The sequence below is a fragment of the Mytilus galloprovincialis genome, chromosome 8 (genome assembly GCF_965363235.1).
Source record: "Mytilus galloprovincialis chromosome 8, xbMytGall1.hap1.1, whole genome shotgun sequence".
Lineage (NCBI taxonomy): Eukaryota > Metazoa > Mollusca > Bivalvia > Mytilida > Mytilidae > Mytilus > Mytilus galloprovincialis.
The window spans coordinates 83690064-83712701 of NC_134845.1; the positions used below are offsets into that span (position 1 = coordinate 83690064).

The following is a 22638-nucleotide window of genomic DNA, read 5'->3' on the forward strand; positions in this document are numbered from 1 at the left end:
ATCGCATGATCTCAAAAAGCTACGTAACAAGGTGCGCTTTAATAAAAGATTTACAAGAGAATAACACCAAAAGAATAAAGAAAAATTATATCAGGATTAATGTTATCAATCGATAATTTTGGCTCATTACCAATGTCAAATACAAAATAGATTACCTTATAGTAGTATGTAGATGATGTAAAAAAAAAAGATATAAAAAAGAATAGCGTTGTCAGGTAATGTTTGACTTATGACGTTGAATGTCCGTTGTATCGTTCGCCTTTTTCTTGTGAAAGATCACAAGCATAAATTAAGTTACAAAGTAATATAAAATTAGAAAAAAAATAATAAGTACTTTTTAGTCAAATAAAAAAGGGAAACGATAATTTGTGACTGTAGAAACAATAAACACAAAACAGGCTCAATATCATTGAAACATGTATTTACATGAACATGATCAATTGCATATGCTTACCATCATCTCATAACAATTGGTTGATGATATGTTAGACATAATTGGTTGTTTTTTTGTACGTGAGAGGGTATCAGTAGAACAGAATCAGCGCCACACTTTTGAACAAGAAAAACAGAACAAAATTATCGTACTCTAAACAAACGAAATTGTGCTGTTTCTACTTCAAGTTTTTCATTTTTCAGTGCCTAGTACATTCTGTTGTCAGTGAAAAAAAAGTCTTTTTTTTACTTATTTCTTTAGATTTCTCAATAACAATATTGACTCATACAATACATTTCAATCGCAATGATGTTAATAGGTTTGTCAAAGAGTAACAAAGTGTTGCTATAAATATTTTATTCAAAATAAAAACATTATGATAAGAAATTAATGCAAGATCACGAACCAAAAATGTTATATAAGGAAATACCTCTAAAAGAGGAGAACTTAACTTGTAACTACAGGATAAAAAAATACATGAACGAAGTGAAAAGAAAACAAAAACATTCAACAGGAATATCAAACGATTGACTTTCATATTTCAACAAATCTCGAGAAACACAAAATGGAAGAATAGTTTTTTTTTATACTTTATCTGTTGATGGATTTCCTTACTTTTCTACCATCATCTGTACTTTCTTCCGGGTGTTGTCTCGTTCTTTAACTGCGGATAAGAAAACATAAAGGCAGATGTGACGTCTTTTTAGTACAAGATTAAGGCGATTTAAGGACCATATATTTTTTAAAATCTAAAGAACATTGCATGGATGGCAGTAAGAAATAACTACAAAATTTAAAACACCAAAGTAATATTGTTCCAGGCAAAATTTGAAAGGTCTTGTTGATAATAAACTCATAATGGATACAAGAACTAAATTTTGTAAGCCGTACTCGCTTTTCGTCTACAAAAGATTTATCAGTGACGCTAAAAAAATGAAGAGGACAAATAAAATTCGAAGTTAAAGAGCATCGAGCACCAACAATTCCGAAAGGTTTTGAAAGAGAGGGCTATGGTAACCCATTCCTGAGTGTAGAAAAACCATATTTTTTTGAATAAAAAATTAATTTATAACATTGATCATCTTAATGTGTAATGATGGTTAACAGTCTACTGAACTGGTGATACCCCAGGACAGGAAGTCTTCACCAGGAGTTTCTTCGATTCAGTAGTTTTAAACAAACTCATCACAGATACCAGAATTAAATTGTGTACGCCAGGCGTTCTTCGTATACAAAAGACTCATCAGTGAAGTTCGAAAAAGTTAAAAAGACCAAATGATAACAAATTTGAAGAGCATTTAGGACCCAATATTCTGAAAATTTTTGTCAAATACAGCTTAGGTAATGTATTTAGGATGTTTACCTCTTTTCCATTCCTGAAAGACGAAACCACTCGCACAAAACATTAAGCTGCAACCACAACAGCAAACAATGTATATACAGACATATGATATGTTTTGGGCTAGAAAAAAATAGTATTTACGTTATGTTAATTCAACTTGGTTGTGTTTTGTAAATAGAATGTAGCGTTTATTATGAAACTGTAGATTGATGTTTAAAAAAAACTTATGGTTTCATGGTACATAATTAAACTTTTCATCATGTTTTTCAAATTAAAATTCAAAATGCCCAAATCATTGGATTTTTTTTTTTTTTGTTATAGAGTTATAATTTTACAGCATAAGTAACGCCTAAAAATACCAGGTTATATACGAACAAAACATTTTAGCTGCTTATTTGTAGAAACCAATTTGGTAATGGGTTCCGATGTTTTGATGCTAATGGGTTCCAATATTTAATTGTTGTTGCCTTTTGGAAATCCAGTATTAGTATAATATATAATGAATTGCTATTATTTTAACATATAAAAGGTCTTCAGTTTTTGACATCAAATCCTGAAAACATTTGTTAGGATAACATATTATTACACATAAAATTGTATCGTCCGATAAATAAAAACTTAGTATACATGAATGCAATGGTGCATGATCTTTATTTCATTCATACAGGTCGTATGTTTTCCCTAACAGCAACGAATTAAAGTCATCAATGGCAGTTAGTCCCGTTTCATTGATTGAGTTACTTATTGTGTGTGTTTCTTTTGTAGAATTTTGCAAACTTTTCTATTGATTTATATTTTTTTTTCTTGCGACTCCCCTTTTTAACGAAATTGTGAAGTTATGTTTACAACGGTAAAGAGACAAAAGTATATTCGACTGACTTACCCTTGACATCTTTATTGGTTGTATTCTGAATTTTGTTTACCTCGATCTCTGCAGTAGTGTCTTTTCTCTCTGGAAAGAGGAAGAAATGTAATCAGTAATCAAACATGAATAAATGTACTACGCAAAAAAACAGAATAAAACTATCATGCTTTTGTCTGTACTTTTGCATTTTGAAACAACTAATGTCTTACGCTTTATCAAATAATATTAACATCATACGTTTACATTTACACAAACAACTTTAAAATCCATTAAATATTAACATTAATTACTAAAAAAAATGGTAATTGCCTACAATATTTTTTCCAGAAATTAAAAAAAAAACTTGTCTTAATTGTATAACAATGTTTTTAGTTGATTGAAATTGATTTTCTACAGCCTACGTCCTGTTTCTGTATGAGTGTAACTCGTGATAACCATTTCAGTGCACGCAAGTGGTATTACCAAAAAAAAAAGGTATTGCCGGTATGAACAAATTTGCCTGTTTGGAAAAATTCAAGAGTACCAAAATAAAACAACAAAAATAGCAAAATCAGTAAATCCGGTAAACAGGTACGCATACAATAACTTGACAGTTAAATGGATAACTAAATGTCTATCAAAACTTAATAAAACACTACTGCACTGGCCATACCGAATTATTAATACACGATTAAAAAATATCATGCGATCAAATCATTTTTTGGATCTTCTTTCACGAAGAACAATCAAAACCATACATTTTATAGCCACGACTCTATTTAATACTTTAACACGGTAGAACAAATTTTACCCAAATGAACATAAACATAATATCAATTAGATCAATTATGCCTGAGGGAGGTACATATTTGGTCTCTATCAGTGAAAAATGGAAGGAATAATATAAGAATGATATAAGGCTGCACGTCCACACATTTTGTTTTCAAATTAAAAGGAGGATCTAAAACTTTTCTTTCAAAAAATGACCTTTAAGTATGAAATACCCAATAAGAAACTTATAAGTCAAAAATAATGACAAATCCATGGCTAAAACAGAAAAATTCAACACAAAAACGACTCACAAAACAAAACAAAACACCAAAGACTGGGCAACACGAACACCACTAATTCGGGGTCAGCCAGAAAGCAATACACATTTAACACAAAATAATTCCTACGCAATACAATACAATACAAAGTTTTTTATTGTCAATTATGACGCCCAATAATTTGAACAGTACAATTAAGTTCAATTTCATACAAGTGATTACATATTGATTACATTGATTATTTAACAATTAAACCAAGTCAAGTCTTTTTCAACCAAATAAATTCTGCAGAAAAGATATATATATATATATATATATATATATATATATATATATATATATATATATATATATATATATATATATAGTTTTGCAATATAATATAGATGGACAAACTACCGGTGACTAAACTGTATCTAGAATTAACTTTCTCTCTTTGAATAAAGTACACAATAATAAACTTACTTTTTAAATTATAACATTATCCTCAGATGACATTAACCATATTAATTTTGATTTATTTGGGAGGTTTTTTGTTAACCTTATTTAAGTAATCTATATATTCAGATCTTTTATTTTCTAAAACAGGACACTGAAGGAGAAAATGAATTTCATCTTCAACTTCAGTGTTACATAATTTACATATTCTATCCTCCACTCGAAGCCCCACATATCTGCCTCTTTCAATTTCTAATTTATGTGCACTGACTCTGAACTTAGTGAGCAGTCGCCTTTCATCCTCATACGCATGAGTGTAACATTCAAAATATGTAGGATATTTAGGTATTTTTGGCTGAAGGACTGGTGATCATTGTAGAACACTTTCGGACTTTTAATTTTAAATATTGAAAAGACTGCACCAAATTTAACATAGAAAGTTATAGGACCATGAATTAATGGTGTACTTCCCAAAAAACTGGAGGTGATCTCAGGTGATCCGGAGGGAAACTTATTTTATTTAAAGATTTTAAAACAAGAAGAGAACAAATAATTGCCTACCTGCCATTGGTGTTTGCACAATTGTTATGCGGTGTTGAACTGAAAAATAAGAAAAAAAAATAATGGTATAGTCAGAAATAAATTTGATAAAATACTGTTCTGTACACATACATAACTTTTTTTTTAAATGGTCACGATCAGTTATATGCGGAGTAGAAAGGCGTATAAGATTTGGAATTCGTTTACGGTAAGTTGAACCTATCTTAATTTAACGGTTCACATTATTATTACCTTTTTACGCAATCTCTTCACGGTCGAGATGTCCGTAGTGTATTAGAAATTATATTAATATAATAACTATTTTAACCCTTAGCCTGTTGAAATGCAATCTGTGTAGGAAAATTCAGGCAACCAATATATACTTACTGAAAAAATTCAGAAGACATATTTCCACAGTTTTAGTATATTTGGCTTATTTACAATTTGTTTTACCCAAGACATTCATTTATGTCGGCTAGTACAAAACCTGCAGATTGACCCTGTGGTCCGCGTAAAATCTGTTCCGATATAATTGTAAAATTTATACCATATATACATGTAGCTATGGTATAACTTTCTATTATTATGATGTAGACTCTGGTTCGATTCCTATAGTCTACGTTGTACAGCTATTTGATGATTTTAATAGTTTTTCTTGTGTTTTGCTGTTACACCACTTTCCCAGGTAAGATGGACGGTTTATGGCTTTCAAACACATTTACCCCCACCACGTTCTTAATAAACCTGTCCAAAGTCAGGCCTGTAGGTCAGTTGTTGTCGTTTGTTCATATATATATATATATATAAGAAGATGTGGCATGATTGCCAATGAGACAACTGTTATATTTTTTTTTGTAAAATATTATAAATTAGAGCGTTTGCTTTCTCAATTGAATTGTTTTATTATTTTCATGTCGGGTGCAACTATACAGTGAGTGTTTTTCTCTGTGTTATAGGCCATATAATTGCTTGCATCCACTTCCTTTGCACTGCAGTGAATAATTTTCTCATTGGTGATCATACCACATCTCCTTATTTCAATAAAAGAAAATAAAAAATACGAGATTAGCAATCTTAAACTGAAGGCTTATAATGTTTCGTTTAGAAACTTTGAAGATGTTTACACCTTTACAATAACATTTTTGGAAAATAGATTAAATCATGTTTATACATATTTCTTAAACAAGAAAGTCGTTTAATGATATAGATATTTGTTTATTTTTTTTATCAATATTATATATGTTCTTCGAAAAACAAACATTTTAAGTTCAATAAGACAAGTAAGAAAAACAAAACAGGATTGTTTGCTTCACAATGCTTTTCTATTTTCTTGTTGTTTTATATGTTTATATATATTTCTAATTGTGAATTGTAACGATACCTTCTCTTTTTTGTAAAACGACTTCAATACATTTAACAATACTCTGTCGTAACAATTTTAAAATGACCAGTTAAACGCAAAAATTTCAGACGCATTCCAAATATAACGATTATGTGCAAAAGTACATCAGTCCTGCATATAAGGTCTTGATACAAAATCCGAATAACGCGGTTTCTTTAACGATGAAGAACTTTTTTCTATTGAAAATTAAATCTGTGATCTATGCTTAATGTTGCATTTAACCATAATCATATTAAACCTTCAAAAATAAAGGGATGTTCTGTTGTAAACCACTTTATATATCCCATTTCCTGTGTTTGCCTTCCCTATTTCTTAGCTATAGGAAGATGTGGCATGAGTGACAAAGACACAACTCTCAATCCAAGTAGCAATTTATAAAAGTAAATCATTATAGGTATAGAAAAAGGAGGGACAAAAGAAACCAGAGGGAGAGTCAAACTCATAGATTGAATATAAACTGACAACGTTATGGCTTAAAAAAAAATGACAAACAGACAAATGATAGCACAGAGGACACAACATAGAAAACTAAAAACTAAGCTACACAACACCACCACAAACTGGGGGTGACCCCAGGTGCTACAGAAGGGTAAGCAGATCATTATAGGTCAAGGTACAACCTTCAACATGGAGCTTTGAAGTTTTCTAATAACCACGTATGACATTTTTCTTATAGATTATCCAAATTAAATAAAATTGAAAATGTTTCCAAACAGCCAAGACACTAACAGAAATTAATGAATCTGGGTCGCTTTCATCAGGATTTTCTTTTTTGTTCGGGGGGAAGGGGGCATGGCCTTGGATTATTGATTTATCAGACTATCAATGAAATAGTATAATAAAATATAGTTTGATAATAACACCCTGAATTGTATTTGAGTATGTACTTAATCCAACTACAACAAGAAATTATGTTCGTTCAGTCGAAGATCAACACACTGCATTCGTTGAAAGACAAGTTTTATAAGCATAACTCACAATTATTTAAAAATTACATTGATTCCCCTTCGTTCGTAAAACATAAATCCTGGCATACTGGATGGTATTTCAAAACGGGATACACTACATGTATACTATCTTTTTTCTAATTAGGACAAAAACATATGAACTTATGACTTTGATATATACTATGACATTTACTGAAAAAAAACTATTAAGTATTACGAACTTACTGAACTGTATATCGTTTTTCATTTTCGCGGGAACATAGTTAAACTGATTAGATTCATACTGTTAGGTGAAGTCTTATAGATAGATAAGAGTCAATTTCAAATCCGCTATTGAGTGATACCTAATTACTTCATATAACTTATAAAATAAACATATAACAGTAACACCACTGGTGTCACAGGTTGAATAAGACTTGTTTACCCTTCCAGGAACAAATACTATCAGTTTCGGTGTTGGCGGAGTTAGTTTTGCTCAATATTTACTTGTGTGTACTACTTATTGTCTTTTGTCGTTTTTTTTTCTTCCTTTTTTTTGTTCAATGCCTCGTCATTTTCATTTCGACTTATTAGTTTGATAATATTTTTTGCCTCTTTTCAACAGATAAATTTAATACCTACTTTTTAGTATGACAGTGTGTATTCCTCCTTCAAACGGTGGGATAGATAAGCATGTATACTTTCCTTCATCCGAAATGCTTCCATTTTGTATTCGAAGATGCTTTTCTTTTGTAATTTCATATTTTGATGAATTATTTCCTTTTGTGTTTAATTTGTATCCATCCGAAACAACTTCATTTTTAAATAACCACTTGAATGTAGTGCTCGCCGTGTTACGTTTACATTGTAAAATGACATCTTCTCCAGGGTAGTAATGCTTTATTTCATTAAGTGTCATGTCTACTAAAATATAGATATGAATAAAAATGATGCAGTTGTATACGTATTTTTTGTTGTGAAAATATATTTCTATTACTTTGAATGCAAATAAATTGAAACAATAAACGTAAATGAATCATCAAACCAAAGACATAAACAACCAAGGGAGATTTAAAGGGCAACACAAGGTGTTAAACAAAAGACAGATGTCTATACATTTTATCAATCACTAAATAACCTCGAGAAAATAATACCAAATATTCGCTCTTCATTTATTGTCTATTTGATATACTTAATATACGGTGCTAGACTAGGATACTTAAATCTAAATATGTCGTGGACAACAATGAAAAGTGTATGTGCATTTCTGCAAATCTGTTGTTTCATAACATTCAATATCAAACATTTACAAATACTTTTAGCATATGTTCAAAAAAGTTTTGCAACAATTTTAATCAAATCTAGTAACCATTTAAACATCAAACAAAAATAATCTTTTTAATGTATCGACATCATTTTTGTAGTAGAAAATTGATTAGCAGTAGTGGATTCGTAAACGAGAATCCACTACTTCTTATCAATTCTCTAGCTTAACCCATTTCTCGTAAAACGACTATCTATTTCATGATCTGACAATGAATCAACGGAATTTCATGAAAGAAATTTCGTATTTGGTCTTTGTTATTATATAAAAGCTGGAAATGATTAGATCCTCACGGTTCACATTTATATTTAACTTATTACAAATTCAATTTAACTTAAATTTGTTGTTATCTCCCCTTTTTATTACCAGATTTTATATTTATAAATAATTATTTCATTCAGTGTTTAATCAATACAAATAATTTATATTGATTAGATCTTAGTATTTATAATTGTATTCAAAAAGACATATAATTGATACACTGTGATATATGGAATTTTTTTAATCTTTTTTGGAAAGTTAAAAAAATATTATTACCAGCAATTAGAAACCTTTGATATTTACAGATATAGTATTTAGTAACCTAATGAGCAAGTATATGTCGAGAATATCTCCCGTATAATTTAAATTACAACATACATACAAATTGACTAAAACACAACAATACCACTTCACTGGACACCAGTTGCTGGAAAAATAGATACAATGATAACTGAAAAATTATATTCAAATTTTGTGTAAACTGGTTCCCTTTCATTGTGTTTTGATTATTATAGGGAAAACGGTACTTTTACATTTTCCCAGCATTAGGTTGGCCTTTTGTGTACCGAAGACAAGTGAAGGAAGTCAAATTACGAGCGCCGATTGGATGTAAGGGTACAATATATTTTTTTATGTATCTATTAACAACTGCAGTGTTTATATTTACAATATAAATTTTAAAACCTATTGAAATATTTTCTAGAGAATTATTCGAAAAGGCTTTCAAAATTTTATAAATTTGCTGCAAAATGACGATGGGCATGGATAACATAAACAAGCTCCGTTGGAATTGGTCATGATACCATTTGGCTTCAATTTTTTAAAACAGAGTAATAAATTACTAACACCACACATAACTGTTTTATCCAGATTTTTATTATAAAAAGTGGTAAAATTAGAAAATGTTAGTATTGTCGCCTATGGCAGAATAAATAGTACCGTTTTCCCTTTAACCTTATTATATTTGGCATTCATCTTCAATCAGTTAATGAACTAGTATTATTTGTGGTACGCATTTTGAAACCCAAGCATAATTGCTTTTGTTACAAATTAAATGTACAATATATAATTATGTCAATTTTTCAATGTATCATGTAAGCTGTTCATAGCCGTGATCGTCTAGTCGTTGGTACCGAAAGAAATACATGTGATATTAACAGTGCCTAGTACCTGGAATGATTTTTTTTTGTAATGTTTTTCTCTACTAGGAGTATCTATATTTCATTTTTACTATAAAGTTTTTTTCTGGTTTTACCGTCATATCAGTAGTTCTACAGTCGTAGCTTATCACACTTTATTCACAATAAATGTCAGTTAAATGTTGATGTATATTTGGACTATTAATAACCAAACAAATAAAAACTAAGTGATCATAGTATGATATCATTATAATCCTTTAACCAAAAGTAAGCATTTACTATTATAAAAAGGGAAAGGCCGTGTACGTCAAAAGTGATAAGTGTAATGTGTACATGGATATTTATTTTATCAAGGAATTGTACTAATAAGTACTATTTACAATTCCTTGGTTTTATAGTGTTTACATAATTTATTAGATAAGAAAAAGATAGAAAGTTTATTGACATGCATTGACATATATACGCTATAAGAATGATATTCAAATGATAAATTATATCAGCACTCGTGGTCTAGTAGTATCATGCACAGACTACAGACTATACTGTCGAAAATACGCGCGAGTTCGTACCTTTCATTAGTCACTCGTTTTTGAGAGGATATCATGTCGTAAGTTAAAAGTTTAAAGTTATGATATAAGTTATATTAAGTTAGCACGGTGGTCAGTGGATTCTTGAAAAATAATCCACTGTTAGAACAATAGACTGACGTCAGAGAAATGGGTTAATTAGTATATAAACCATAGTTTTGTATCATCGAGAGGACTGCTGAAAAATGCTGATAGTATGTGGTCCAATATAACCATAGTAGCTATAAATATAAATATACAGAAAAACACGTGCAGTAGCATCATGCCGATTTGTTTTGCTCTATGTAATTACACGTCAAGGATTTATATGATATATAAATCGTAGTTTAAACGTGTACAAGAATGATTTTGTTTGTCTGTCAAATAATTAAACGAAATGGTTCCCCCTTATTTCATTTTCAATGTTGACATTCTTTTCAAATTACAAAACATACAAAGCAGATCTCCGGCTAATGGTTAAATTCAAGGTCGCATGAATACATATTCGAATGACCGGTTGATTGTTGGATGCTTATGTACAGCTGCACATAAACACTTGTTTGTATTTTACAAAATTGTACATAAGTGACTGCTCGAAACAAAATTATTTTTCAAAATTCCCCTTTTGTTATTGTTTGTTTAAATTGCAGCTTGTGTTTCTTTAAAAAAATCAAAAACTAAAAAATAAAATAAATTTGAAAATAATTTTTTTTTTTTTAATTGTAAAACAAGACTGTTTTTGTATCAAGAATGAAATACTCGTGAGACAACAAGTAACAATGGTCAAGTACTGTAATTGGATATTTATTGCATTTAAATACTATTTTGATAGCATTATCTGCGGGAAATTCTGTTTTGTTATCAAAAGTCGAAAAACACAATACATATATGTTTGTCAAGACGATTTATATTTCGCAAATATGCGATCTCTCTTAGTTAAATGACAAAATGTATTGCTACTGTTTTTGGAGAAGACGCTACTAAGTTTCAAAACTTGTGTCTGGTCTATTTACTATGTTGAACAATAAAATATGCTAAACAACTTTTTTTTTTTATAACACGGAAACGATATACGAATAATAAAAAATAAAAACACACGATTCGATTGACATACTTTCACACAATTCGAAAAAAAATATGTTCTATTTTTTAACAGACTTGAATATGTCGTTTGTTTAATATTCTTTGGATGGGTATCGCCACAGTTAAAGTTCAAATTAAAGTTCGAGTGGTTGTTCATAGTTATTTGATATGAAAAAGGGGAACGGCAGACAATAATAATAAAAACAATTCTAAACAAATTACAGTATTTCGGACATAATTTGGATATCTCAAACCACTTTGTCCTGTTATTTCATCCGAAGTTCTGAAATAGAAGCAGCATTATAATAAATTTGTAAAATATTCCATGGAACGTTCTGTCTAGCCTGATATTGCTGCTTTCGATGTAAAAGCGTAATCTTGATCGTCTGTACATTCATGGGTAAAAAAAATATTTTTCTGTAGATGCTTTTTCTTGATATTTAGGAACAACTCCTATACAAGTTTTAAAACACTTCATGGAGGTTATAAATTTATCATGTCAAAATAGTTTAATTCGGTTTTATTTAACTAAACAAAACTGTATGGTTTTCAACATTGAGCAAAACCCATACCCATAGTAAACTATAACGCCATTATCGACGATGTTGTTGTGTCTCACTGCCACTACATTGATGTCGCAGGCTCGTCACACATCAAAAGATTAATACTTTATTTTGAACAAATGAAACAATTCAAACCAACTCACACTTTAGTTACAGGAAAATCGGGGCAGGGGGCTCGGACTAAGTGACAAAGCATCAATACTATAAAATAAGAATTCTCCGATTTTGTTTAGCGTGAATGATCATTTGAACATATATACGAAAATCAACCAGCAATACCGATCTATCGAGTCAGCCAATTGAAACTTTTGAAACAATTGAATGCTAGGAAGTTTTCTCTTTACTGTCTTTTTGTACATATATTGAAGGTATGATGCATGTGGTCATATTTTATTAATATTTGCTCTTTTGGGAGAAAGTTGAACTTTGTCATTTTTTGGGAAAACTTGCATAAGAATGGCGTTTTTACACAAATCCTCCTACAGTTTGAATGCTAGATATTTATCCCTCTACTGGCTATGTGTTCATGTATTGAAGGTGTGCATATTGTTAGGGTTTTTTTCTTTTTCTTTTTTTTCCTCTTTTGGGAGAAAAGTTGAACTTTGTCCTTTTGGGGTATAAGCGGATAAATCAATGGATTGCGGGGGCATCACTTTGTCTAGTTTACATTTTTTTTCTCGTGTTGTGCTTTTAGACTACTGTTACAGGCCGATGTTAGGTTATGATTTATCGCTCACATACATGTTAAACTCCGCCACGTGCATTTTCTTCATGTACCTGTTCCAAGTCAGGAGCATGAAGTTCATTTGTTGTCGTTGTATATATATATGTGTTATATTTGTCTTTTTGTAAATTAGACCGTTAGTTTTTTCGTTTGATTGTTTTTTCACATAGTGCATGGTGGCCTTTTGTAGCTGACTATATATATGATTTCTTACATCCACTGCATTTAAGCTCTGGTGGATAGTTGTCTCATTGGCAATCACACCACACCTAACAGTACTTTATTTCAACTCCTATGTTGCGTTTTGTATACTGTAACATTGTTAATTAGTACGCATACCCCGGAGACGTCTTTTCTGAAACCCGAGCAAAAGCGCTTGTTCCGCGATAGAAAATTTAATTACGACCTCAAAAAGAAATATACAAATAGCTCGAATTTCAACACTTGAAATCTTAATTAATCAAAATGAGACTTAAACTCGAATCTTTTTCAAACTCTACCTGAAGAAGTGACTCAAATTCAAAGTTGTAACTAGAACTCTGCCTTTAAATGTGATTCAAACTCTAAGTCCAACTCGAAACTCAATGCTAACAAGAACTTTAATTCTAAGCATGACTTGAATTCGAAAACTAACTCAAAGTTTAACTAAAACAGTAACTCGAACTTTAATTCGAATGAACTAATTCAATGGATGGCCACACACACTCACGGTACATACAATATTGAAATGTATCTTAAAATAAAACAGGTTTTTTAGAATTGGTCACGTGGTTTTACTTCATCAAGTAATAGGATAACCACATCAAAGAATGACATGACCACATCAAAGAATGACAAGACCGCATCAAATAATGTAACAAACACAACAAGTAGTGTAAAATCGTCAAATTTTGAAACATCATCCCGTAATGTTAAAACCATATAAAGAATAGACAAATCATCATTACGAAATAACAAAACCACATCATTTAATGAAACAACTACATTTCGTTAAGTTACATACACATCAAAAAATGTTAAAACCGCATTGACTAATGACACAACTATATTGAATAATGGTGAAACCACATCTAGTAATGACAAAACCATATTGAGTAATGACAACACTTTATCAAGTAAATACGAAACCATATCGTGTAATATCGAAATATCATTAAGTAATGACTATTCCATATTAAGTCATATTAAAACATCTTTACATAATGTCCAAACCATATTTATCAAAGACAAAATATCATTAAGTTATAATAAAACAACATAAAGTAGTATCAGAATTCCACATAAGACAGCTGTGGCGTTCTAAATTCATTATTTGTTTTGAGTCTAATTGATAACTGCTTGTTTTCAACAAAACCTATCGAATGAGAAAACCTAATGAAAAATAATAAACATATCACTATAACAAAATACATGTATATGCATATCTATTAAAAAAAAATATTCAGATATTCTTCTAATGAATTGATCGCGATACGATATTTCTCTATTTAAGACGGTAACATTTAGAGTATTAAACATTGTACTGTCGAATGTGGAGAAATAACATACTGCATAAAATTCTCTCGCAGAGAATAATGATTTTTAGACGAACCGAACACAATTTGGAGCCTTTATTCCAATGATCGAAAAAAAAGATATGTTTGTGTTCTATGTAACATCATCACGAATGATCGTTGTTTTTTCGCGATGTCCCTCTAGTAATTCTGAGCAAAGCAAGAACTTTCGGCATCATAATTGAATTTTGATTAATAAAATACAGACATCAAACGACCCATCCGTTCATGAAAAGAAAATGATCATATGATCAATAGGTAAGAACAAGACTGTGTCCCCAGTACACGGATCCCCCACCAACACTTAGTCTATCATTTTCTATGTTAAATGGAATCTCCAATTGGGCATTAGAATTAGAAAGATCTTATAATAGGAAACATGTCTACTAAGTTTCATGTTGATTTAGACTTCAACTTCAACAAAAACTACCTCGACCAAAAACTTTAACCTGAAGCGGGACGTACGCCCGGACGGATGAACGGACGCACGGACAAGAAAACATAATGCCCACAAATGGGGCATCACAATGATAAATCGTCTAAGAATTAGATAGATAAATATATCTGATATTCAAAATAGTTTAAACTTGTGTCTAATGCATAAATCCATATATACATATATATATATATATATATATATATATATATATATATACGAGTCTAAATTGAAAACTACGTTCAAACCTATGATTGCGTTGGATAAAAACCGTAATTTTTATACGTGTGCATGTAAAACAAATTCCGTTGTAGAAGGGTCTAAAAACAGCACAAACAACATTTTCCAAAAGACCAAAAAAGTGAAAAAGTATATTTAAACAAAACACATTTGACTAACAGGTCGAACAACTGATGTTATTCGAAGGGAAAATATGATACAAGCCCAAACGAAAAAAATATAAACAGGTCTTAATTGAAAACTACGTTCAAACCTATGATTGCGTTGGTTAAAAACCCCAATTTTTATACGTGTGCATGTAGAACAAGTTTCGTTGTAGAAGGATCTAAATACAGCACACACAACATTTTCCAAAAGACCATAAAAAGTGAAAAGTATTTAAATCGGAGGGAAAATATGATACTAGCCTAAACGAAAAAATATAAACGAGTCTAAATTGAAAACTATGTTCAAACTTTGTATTTTTTTGTTTGGGCTTGTATCATATTTTCCCTCCAGTTTATATGATCCGTTCATCCTAAATTGACTCTTAAAATTCAAGAGTCTATCTAAAATTGTGGGTAAATTATATGGCCTTCCGAATACCGTTTCGATCCCTAACATCACTGAAGAGACATTCGTGTTGAAAACCAGATCTGGTGTACAAAAAAGATATTGTCACCTTATGTTTGTGGCATAACATCTTGACCACAAGTTTATATTTTTCTGTTTAGTATTAAATTTAAAATAAGATCCATTTTGTTCCATCTTGTGATCAATTTTATTTGGCAATCGCCAATGGCAGTCAGCAGGGCTAAAGAACATCAGTTGTTCGACCTGTAAGTCAAATGCGTTTTGTTTAAATATACTTTTTCACCTTTTTTTGGTCTTTTGGAAAATGTTGTTTGTGCTGTATTTAGACACTTCTACTACATATATATCTATACATGTAAACCATTTCCAATCAAGAAGCAGTGGTGGAATAACACTCATTAAAGTGTAGACCACCAGTCGTCTAACTTGTCGATAAGACAGTAAATGCTCTGACAAATGATCAAAGCGGATGGGATATAAAGGAGTTTTTCTAAAAATACATTTGTATGAGGACGCAACTGTGTTTCTTAATCCAAAAGGACTTTGAACTATAATGTGAAGTTCTTCTTTGGCTTAGAAATACACGCCATGATGTAATTCCATGAAAGCATGGTCTACACGTGTTTGGCACAATTACAATGTAAGTTATGTTTTAACAACATAGAAATCAGAATGCACATCTTTGTTCATTTGCTCGCTAAGAAATCAAATTAAATAATTCTAAAGGTAAGTTGATATGTATAATGTTTAATTTCTAATCGTGAAACGGTTGATTCTTTATAACGTTTTGACTTCGTCAAATCAAAATTGATACCTTTCGAACGCCGATAATAGGTCCACTTCGAAGTACAAAAGTGCATAGATATAATATTATACATACCTTTGCATAGCGAAAGAATAATAATGAAAATACTGCTCACATTCATCATTTTGAAGACATGATATGTGTACCTCCTAGTAAAACGAAAGTTAGTTTTAGTGTTATTATTTACAGACAGAAAACATTGTGAACAAGGAAATAATACAAATTGTAAACATCGAAAATAATTTGTATTATTTCCTTGTTAACAATTTTCAGTTTTGACCTATGTAATGTGTCATCTATTGTTTCAAACAATAGCATGTAATTCCATCAAAGCATGGTCTACACGTGTTTGACACAATTACAATGTAATAAAATTAACGGTACCAATTTTGTTGCACCAGATGCGCATTTCGACAATACATGTCTCTTCAGTGATGCTCGTGGCCAAAATATTTGAAATCCAAAGCTTATATAAAAGATGAAGAGCTTTAATCCAAAAGGTCCAAAAAGTATAGCCAAATCCGTGAAAGGAATCAGAGCTTTGCATGAGGGAGATACATTCCTTAATTTATAATAATTTCCATCATTTTGTAACAGCAAATTTTAATAACACAAAAAATCCGTATTTTCATGCCAGTACCGAAGTACTGGCTACTGGGCTGGTGATACCCTCGGGGACTAATAGTCCACCAGCAGAGGCATCGACCCAGTGGTAGTAATAAAATTAACGGTACCAATTTTGTTGCACCAGATGCGCATTTCGACAATACATGTCTCTTCAGTGATGCTCGTGGCCAAAATATTTGAAATCCAAAGCTTATATAAAAGATGAAGAGCTTTAATCCAAAAGGTCCAAAAAGTATAGCCAAATCCGTGAAAGGAATCAGAGCTTTGCATGAGGGAGATACATTCCTTAATTTATAATAATTTCCATCATTTTGTAACAGCAAATTTTAATAACACAAAAAATCCGTATTTTCATGCCAGTACCGAAGTACTGGCTACTGGGCTGGTGATACCCTCGGGGACTAATAGTCCACCAGCAGAGGCATCGACCCAGTGGTAGTAATAAAATTAACGGTACCAATTTTGTTGCACCAGATGCGCATTTCGACAATACATGTCTCTTCAGTGATGCTCGTGGCCAAAATATTTGAAATCCAAAGCTTATATAAAAGATGAAGAGCTTTAATCCAAAAGGTCCAAAAAGTATAGCCAAATCCGTGAAAGGAATCAGAGCTTTGCATGAGGGAGATACATTCCTTAATTTATAATAATTTCCATCATTTTGTAACAGCAAATTTTAATAACACAAAAAATCCGTATTTTCATGCCAGTACCGAAGTACTGGCTACTGGGCTGGTGATACCCTCGGGGACTAATAGTCCACCAGCAGAGGCATCGACCCAGTGGTAGTAATAAAATTAACGGTACCAATTTTGTTGCACCAGATGCGCATTTCGACAATACATGTCTCTTCAGTGATGCTCGTGGCCAAAATATTTGAAATCCAAAGCTTATATAAAAGATGAAGAGCTTTAATCCAAAAGGTCCAAAAAGTATAGCCAAATCCGTGAAAGGAATCAGAGCTTTGCATGAGGGAGATACATTCCTTAATTTATAATAATTTCCATCATTTTGTAACAGCAAATTTTAATAACACAAAAAATCCGTATTTTCATGCCAGTACCGAAGTACTGGCTACTGGGCTGGTGATACCCTCGGGGACTAATAGTCCACCAGCAGAGGCATCGACCCAGTGGTAGTAATAAAATTAACGGTACCAATTTTGTTGCACCAGATGCGCATTTCGACAATACATGTCTCTTCAGTGATGCTCGTGGCCAAAATATTTGAAATCCAAAGCTTATATAAAAGATGAAGAGCTTTAATCCAAAAGGTCCAAAAAGTATAGCCAAATCCGTGAAAGGAATCAGAGCTTTGCATGAGGGAGATACATTCCTTAATTTATAATAATTTCCATCATTTTGAAAATGCCTGTACCAAGTCAGGAATATGACAGTTCTTGTCCATTCGTTTTTTATGCGTTTTGTTATTTGATTTTGCCATGTGATTATGGACTTTCCCAATTGATCTTCCTCTAAGTTCAGTATTTTTGTGATTTTACTTTTTGTAAGTTATGTTTTAACAACATAGAAATCAAAATGCACATCTTTGTTCATGTGCTGGCTAAGAAATCAAATTAAATAATTCTAAAGGTAAATTGATATGTATTTGTTTAATATCTAATCGTGAAACGGTTGATTCTTTATAACGTTTTGACTTCGTCAAATCAAAATTGATACCTTTCGAACGCCGATAATAGGTCCGCTTCGAAGTACATAAGTTCATAGATATAATATTATACATACCTTTGCATAGCGAAAGAATAATAATGAAAATACTGCTCACATTCATCATTTTGAAGACATGATATGTGTACCTCCTAGTAAAACGAAAGTTAGTTTTAGTGTTATTATTTACAGACAGAAAACATTGTGAGCAAGGAAATAATACAAATTATTTTCGATGTTTACAACTATAAATTAAATCTATCATTATATTACTGGTTTGTTTTTACCTCAATCAATATATCTACCACGATTAAATAATACTCAAATGATAGATTTAATTTACAGTTGTAAACATCGAAAATAATTTGTATTATTTCCTTGTTAACAATTTTCAGTTTTGACCTATGTAATGTGTCATCCATTGTTTCAAACAATAGCAGGTAGAATGATTAACAGAAAGTGGGTGCATTGAACACTTCATTCACCACGTCGTTTATTGTTTTTTGTCCTGCAGATGAAAATAGTATATAATATATGCCGGGAGTTGCTCTCAATACAAATCTGTTTTGTTTTATCTTAAGAAAGCAACAACATTCTAACAGGAAACCGATAAGTCGAGTATGATTTCGGGAATCGATATTCGGTTCTATCGAACCATACTTGAGTACGCAAGTACTCGTTGACATCCCTAGTTAATTATATATCATCTTTTTCTTTCAGTGTCCCGAATGAACTTTGTCTTGAAATTTCAGTATCTGGTTAATTAACTTTTATGAAATGACAGGATCGCAGTTCAGTTTTTTACCTTATAATTAGAAAATCAATTATCACTTGTTTTACTTGCTTCTCGTTTTTAATACGGATAATACCGTTGGTTTTCCTGTAAGAATTGGTTTACAACAGACAACAGAAGTGGCCCTTTATGCTTTAGCCAACTGTTCGGTGTGAGCCCATGTGTCGCGTTGAATGCCGTATTTTGACCTATACATTTCTATAATTGTTTACTTGTTACACATTATGACTTGGCTAAAGAGTTGTCTCTTTTGGCGCTCATATCATACCTTCTTATTTCCGTAAAAAATGTATATACACAACAATACATATCTGCTCTATGGTCGGGTTGTATTCGCTTTGCTATGAGCGTCACTGATAAGTCTTATTTAGACGAATCGCGCGTCTGGCGTACTAAATTATATAATCCTGGTACCTTTGATACAATGTAACAATTGACACTTTCCCAATTTCCATTCTCAATTTTATATATCGTTTAGACTCCAAGCCTTAGGATATTAAAAAAAAATAGGAGGGACACGTTTTGGCACTGTCCTTAATGATATGTTTATTCCTTCAATACGGTTTACTGTTGTGCTAATATATGGTACAATGTGAAAGTGTTGTTCATAGGATACAATGCATGAAAAATGTTCATGTCAAATATTGTCAGTATGTGTGCTTGAATTGATATCTATGAGAAACCCATTCAGATAGCTCTCCGTGCAAGGTTGTTTGATTTTGATGACGCTTTGCTTAACTGATCAGATTGACTTCATATGTTTACTGGAAGTATATAATTAAAAAAAGTAGATTTCATCCAAATTTGAACAAAGCATAAAAAATAGTACTGTATATGTTCATAAGTTTTTACGATTAAAAATTGAACAAATACATATCAACTTACTTTTATATGAAAGTCATGCAAGTTTGATGCGCTTACATCAATGATAACCATTAGAATACGATGAAATACATTATCATACGACATATAACCTTTTTTTCTTTGTTTGACTTAAGTGGCCATCTCAACCATGGAGCACATATCACAATCTGTTGATACCTGTACCTTGGCATTGCACAATATCATGCTTTACTCTGACTGTTAAATAATGTCTTTACACCAAATCCATTGGATGTTGGATGTTTAATGATTGAATTTTCGTTTTTGATGCACGATTGTTTTTATGTCCCACCTACGATAGTAGAGGGGCATTATGTTTTCTGATCTGTGCCTCCGTTCGTCTGTTCGTCCGTTCGTCCGTTCGTTCGTTCGTCCAGCTTCAGGTTAAAGTTTTTGGTCGAGGAAGTTTTTGATGAAGTTGAAGTCCAATCAATTTGAAACTTAGTACACATGTTCCCTATGATATGATCTTTCTAATTGTATTGTCAAATTAAAGTATTGACTCCAATTCCATGGTCCACTGAACAAAGAAGAAGATAGTGTGAAGCTCAGGTTAAAGTGTTTGGTCAAGGTAGTTTTTGATGAAGTTGAAGTCCAATCAACTTGAAACTTAGTACACATGTTAACTATGATATGATCTTTCTAATTGTAATGCCAAATTAAAGTATTGACCCCAATTTCACGGTCCCGTGAACATGTAAAATGATAGTGCGAGTTGGGCATCCGTGTACTATGGACACATTCTTGTTATCTTTTGATTTGGTTTGGAACTTGTATCAGTAATTGCAATTTTCCAAAATCTGTTCTTAGTGGGGTTTTTTTTTTGTTGTTGTTGTAAGTATGTCTAAATACCCCGTCACGTCCGGTCTGTCTTTCTTCTTTGTATCATTTTCCATAAGTTAAATCCTTTCAACTGATTGTTATACATTTATGTAGTTTGTTCTTGGTGAACTGTTGAACCACTGTCCCATGTACATCAGTGATTGTCTTGTATTGCTGTATATCGTTCATTATATTGTACATAAATCAGGCCGATAATTTTCTCGTTAGAAAAGTTTCACGTTGTCATTTTTGTGTTCTTTGTAGCTGACTACGCGTTATGGGTTTTGCTAATTTTTGAAGGTCATACGCTAACCTATATTTTTTTTGTCATTTGGTCTCTTGTGAGGAGCTGTCTCATTGACAATTATTTATACATCATCTTTTTATTTTATATCGATGAAATATATCGATTGCTTATTGCGAATGAAAAGTTGAAGTCTGGAAGAAGAGATTCAAAATACAAGAACAATAAGGACTGTTTCGTCTATCTGTTTCCGTCTGAACTGCACCGGTACCATAACGTGTTTTTCTTTAGAAAAAAAAATTGACATAGTCGTTTCTATATGGGTATTATAGTAGTGGTAGATGGAAGTGCTTTTACTGGGAAAGGTACATGATTTTAATATTTTGTAAAATAAAACGGTTCTTTTCGATTATAAAGACAATTGAATACATGACTAATCTGTTGACGATTTATCCCATACTGTGTGTTGGGGTTTTTAATTATTAGTTTTCTCTATGTACACATAGTGTTTTGTGAATTGTAAACGTGTTTGTCTTTTCGTGATCTTTTACCATGAGGTAATAAGTCTTCCTAGTCACGTTTGTTTAATGTCCCATTAATATCGTCCTTTTCGTTTACCAAAAATGGTTTCAAAAACGTACAACGCGACAAACATTAAACCAATAAGGCAGTGACAACAAAGAAGAAACGAGAAACACTCACAATTGAATGTGACATTTCATTTGCATTTAGAGTAAAATGAAACAAGCGAATGGTTAAACCTATCATTTATCGTATCATTGAACCAATGCATGTATATATCATAAATTTGGTCTTGTGTGTACGATTTTATCCGTTTTACATCAGGTTTTACACGTACGTTTTATTAATGTATTATTACAGACGTTTTATGGACGTAACTGTTTCATCCGTAATACGGATTGATGTTTTACGAACGTTTATTACCACATCCGTGAATCGTCCGTAGCTATTTTACCTGTGTACGCATCCATATTGCATATTCGTCATTTTTCTGTCTTTTTTTATAATGCGAAAATATGGCAGCTAATTAATTGTCGTGTTTTGAAGCCGTAGTTTACCAATTGTCACCTTTATAGTAAACAATCAACAGAGAAGCTTGAATATTGAGTTCGTGTATAGCATGAACAATACGATAATAGTTTATTTCAATGGCAGATCCATATGTTTTGCGATCATCGTATTTTTACGAGAAAGGTCACGCTGAGTTCTCAACATACGAAAAATATATACTTCTAGGCATATTGTTTACTGGAAGCAAACAATTAAAAAAGTAAATGTCTTCTAAGTTTTATATTAAAAACTAGCCATTAAGATATAAAAAAAAAACACGCAACATTTTTT

The 22638-nt window shown here is 31.5% G+C and overlaps 1 protein-coding gene across 1 annotated transcript; it reads right to left on the reverse strand.

Moving 5' to 3' along the window:
• Positions 1 to 775: 775 nt before the first annotated feature.
• On the reverse strand, positions 776 to 16450 carry LOC143043596 (uncharacterized). The gene is made up of 6 exons (XM_076215829.1): positions 16317 to 16450; positions 7617 to 7898; positions 4668 to 4706; positions 2659 to 2727; positions 1797 to 1895; positions 776 to 1097 (listed from the first exon to the last, which is right to left on the reverse strand). The coding sequence occupies exons 1-6, from the start codon at positions 16363 to 16365 to the stop codon at positions 1045 to 1047; spliced, it is 591 nt and encodes a 196-aa protein (XP_076071944.1). The 5' UTR covers positions 16366 to 16450; the 3' UTR covers positions 776 to 1044.
• Between the last annotated feature and the right edge of the window lie 6188 nt (positions 16451 to 22638).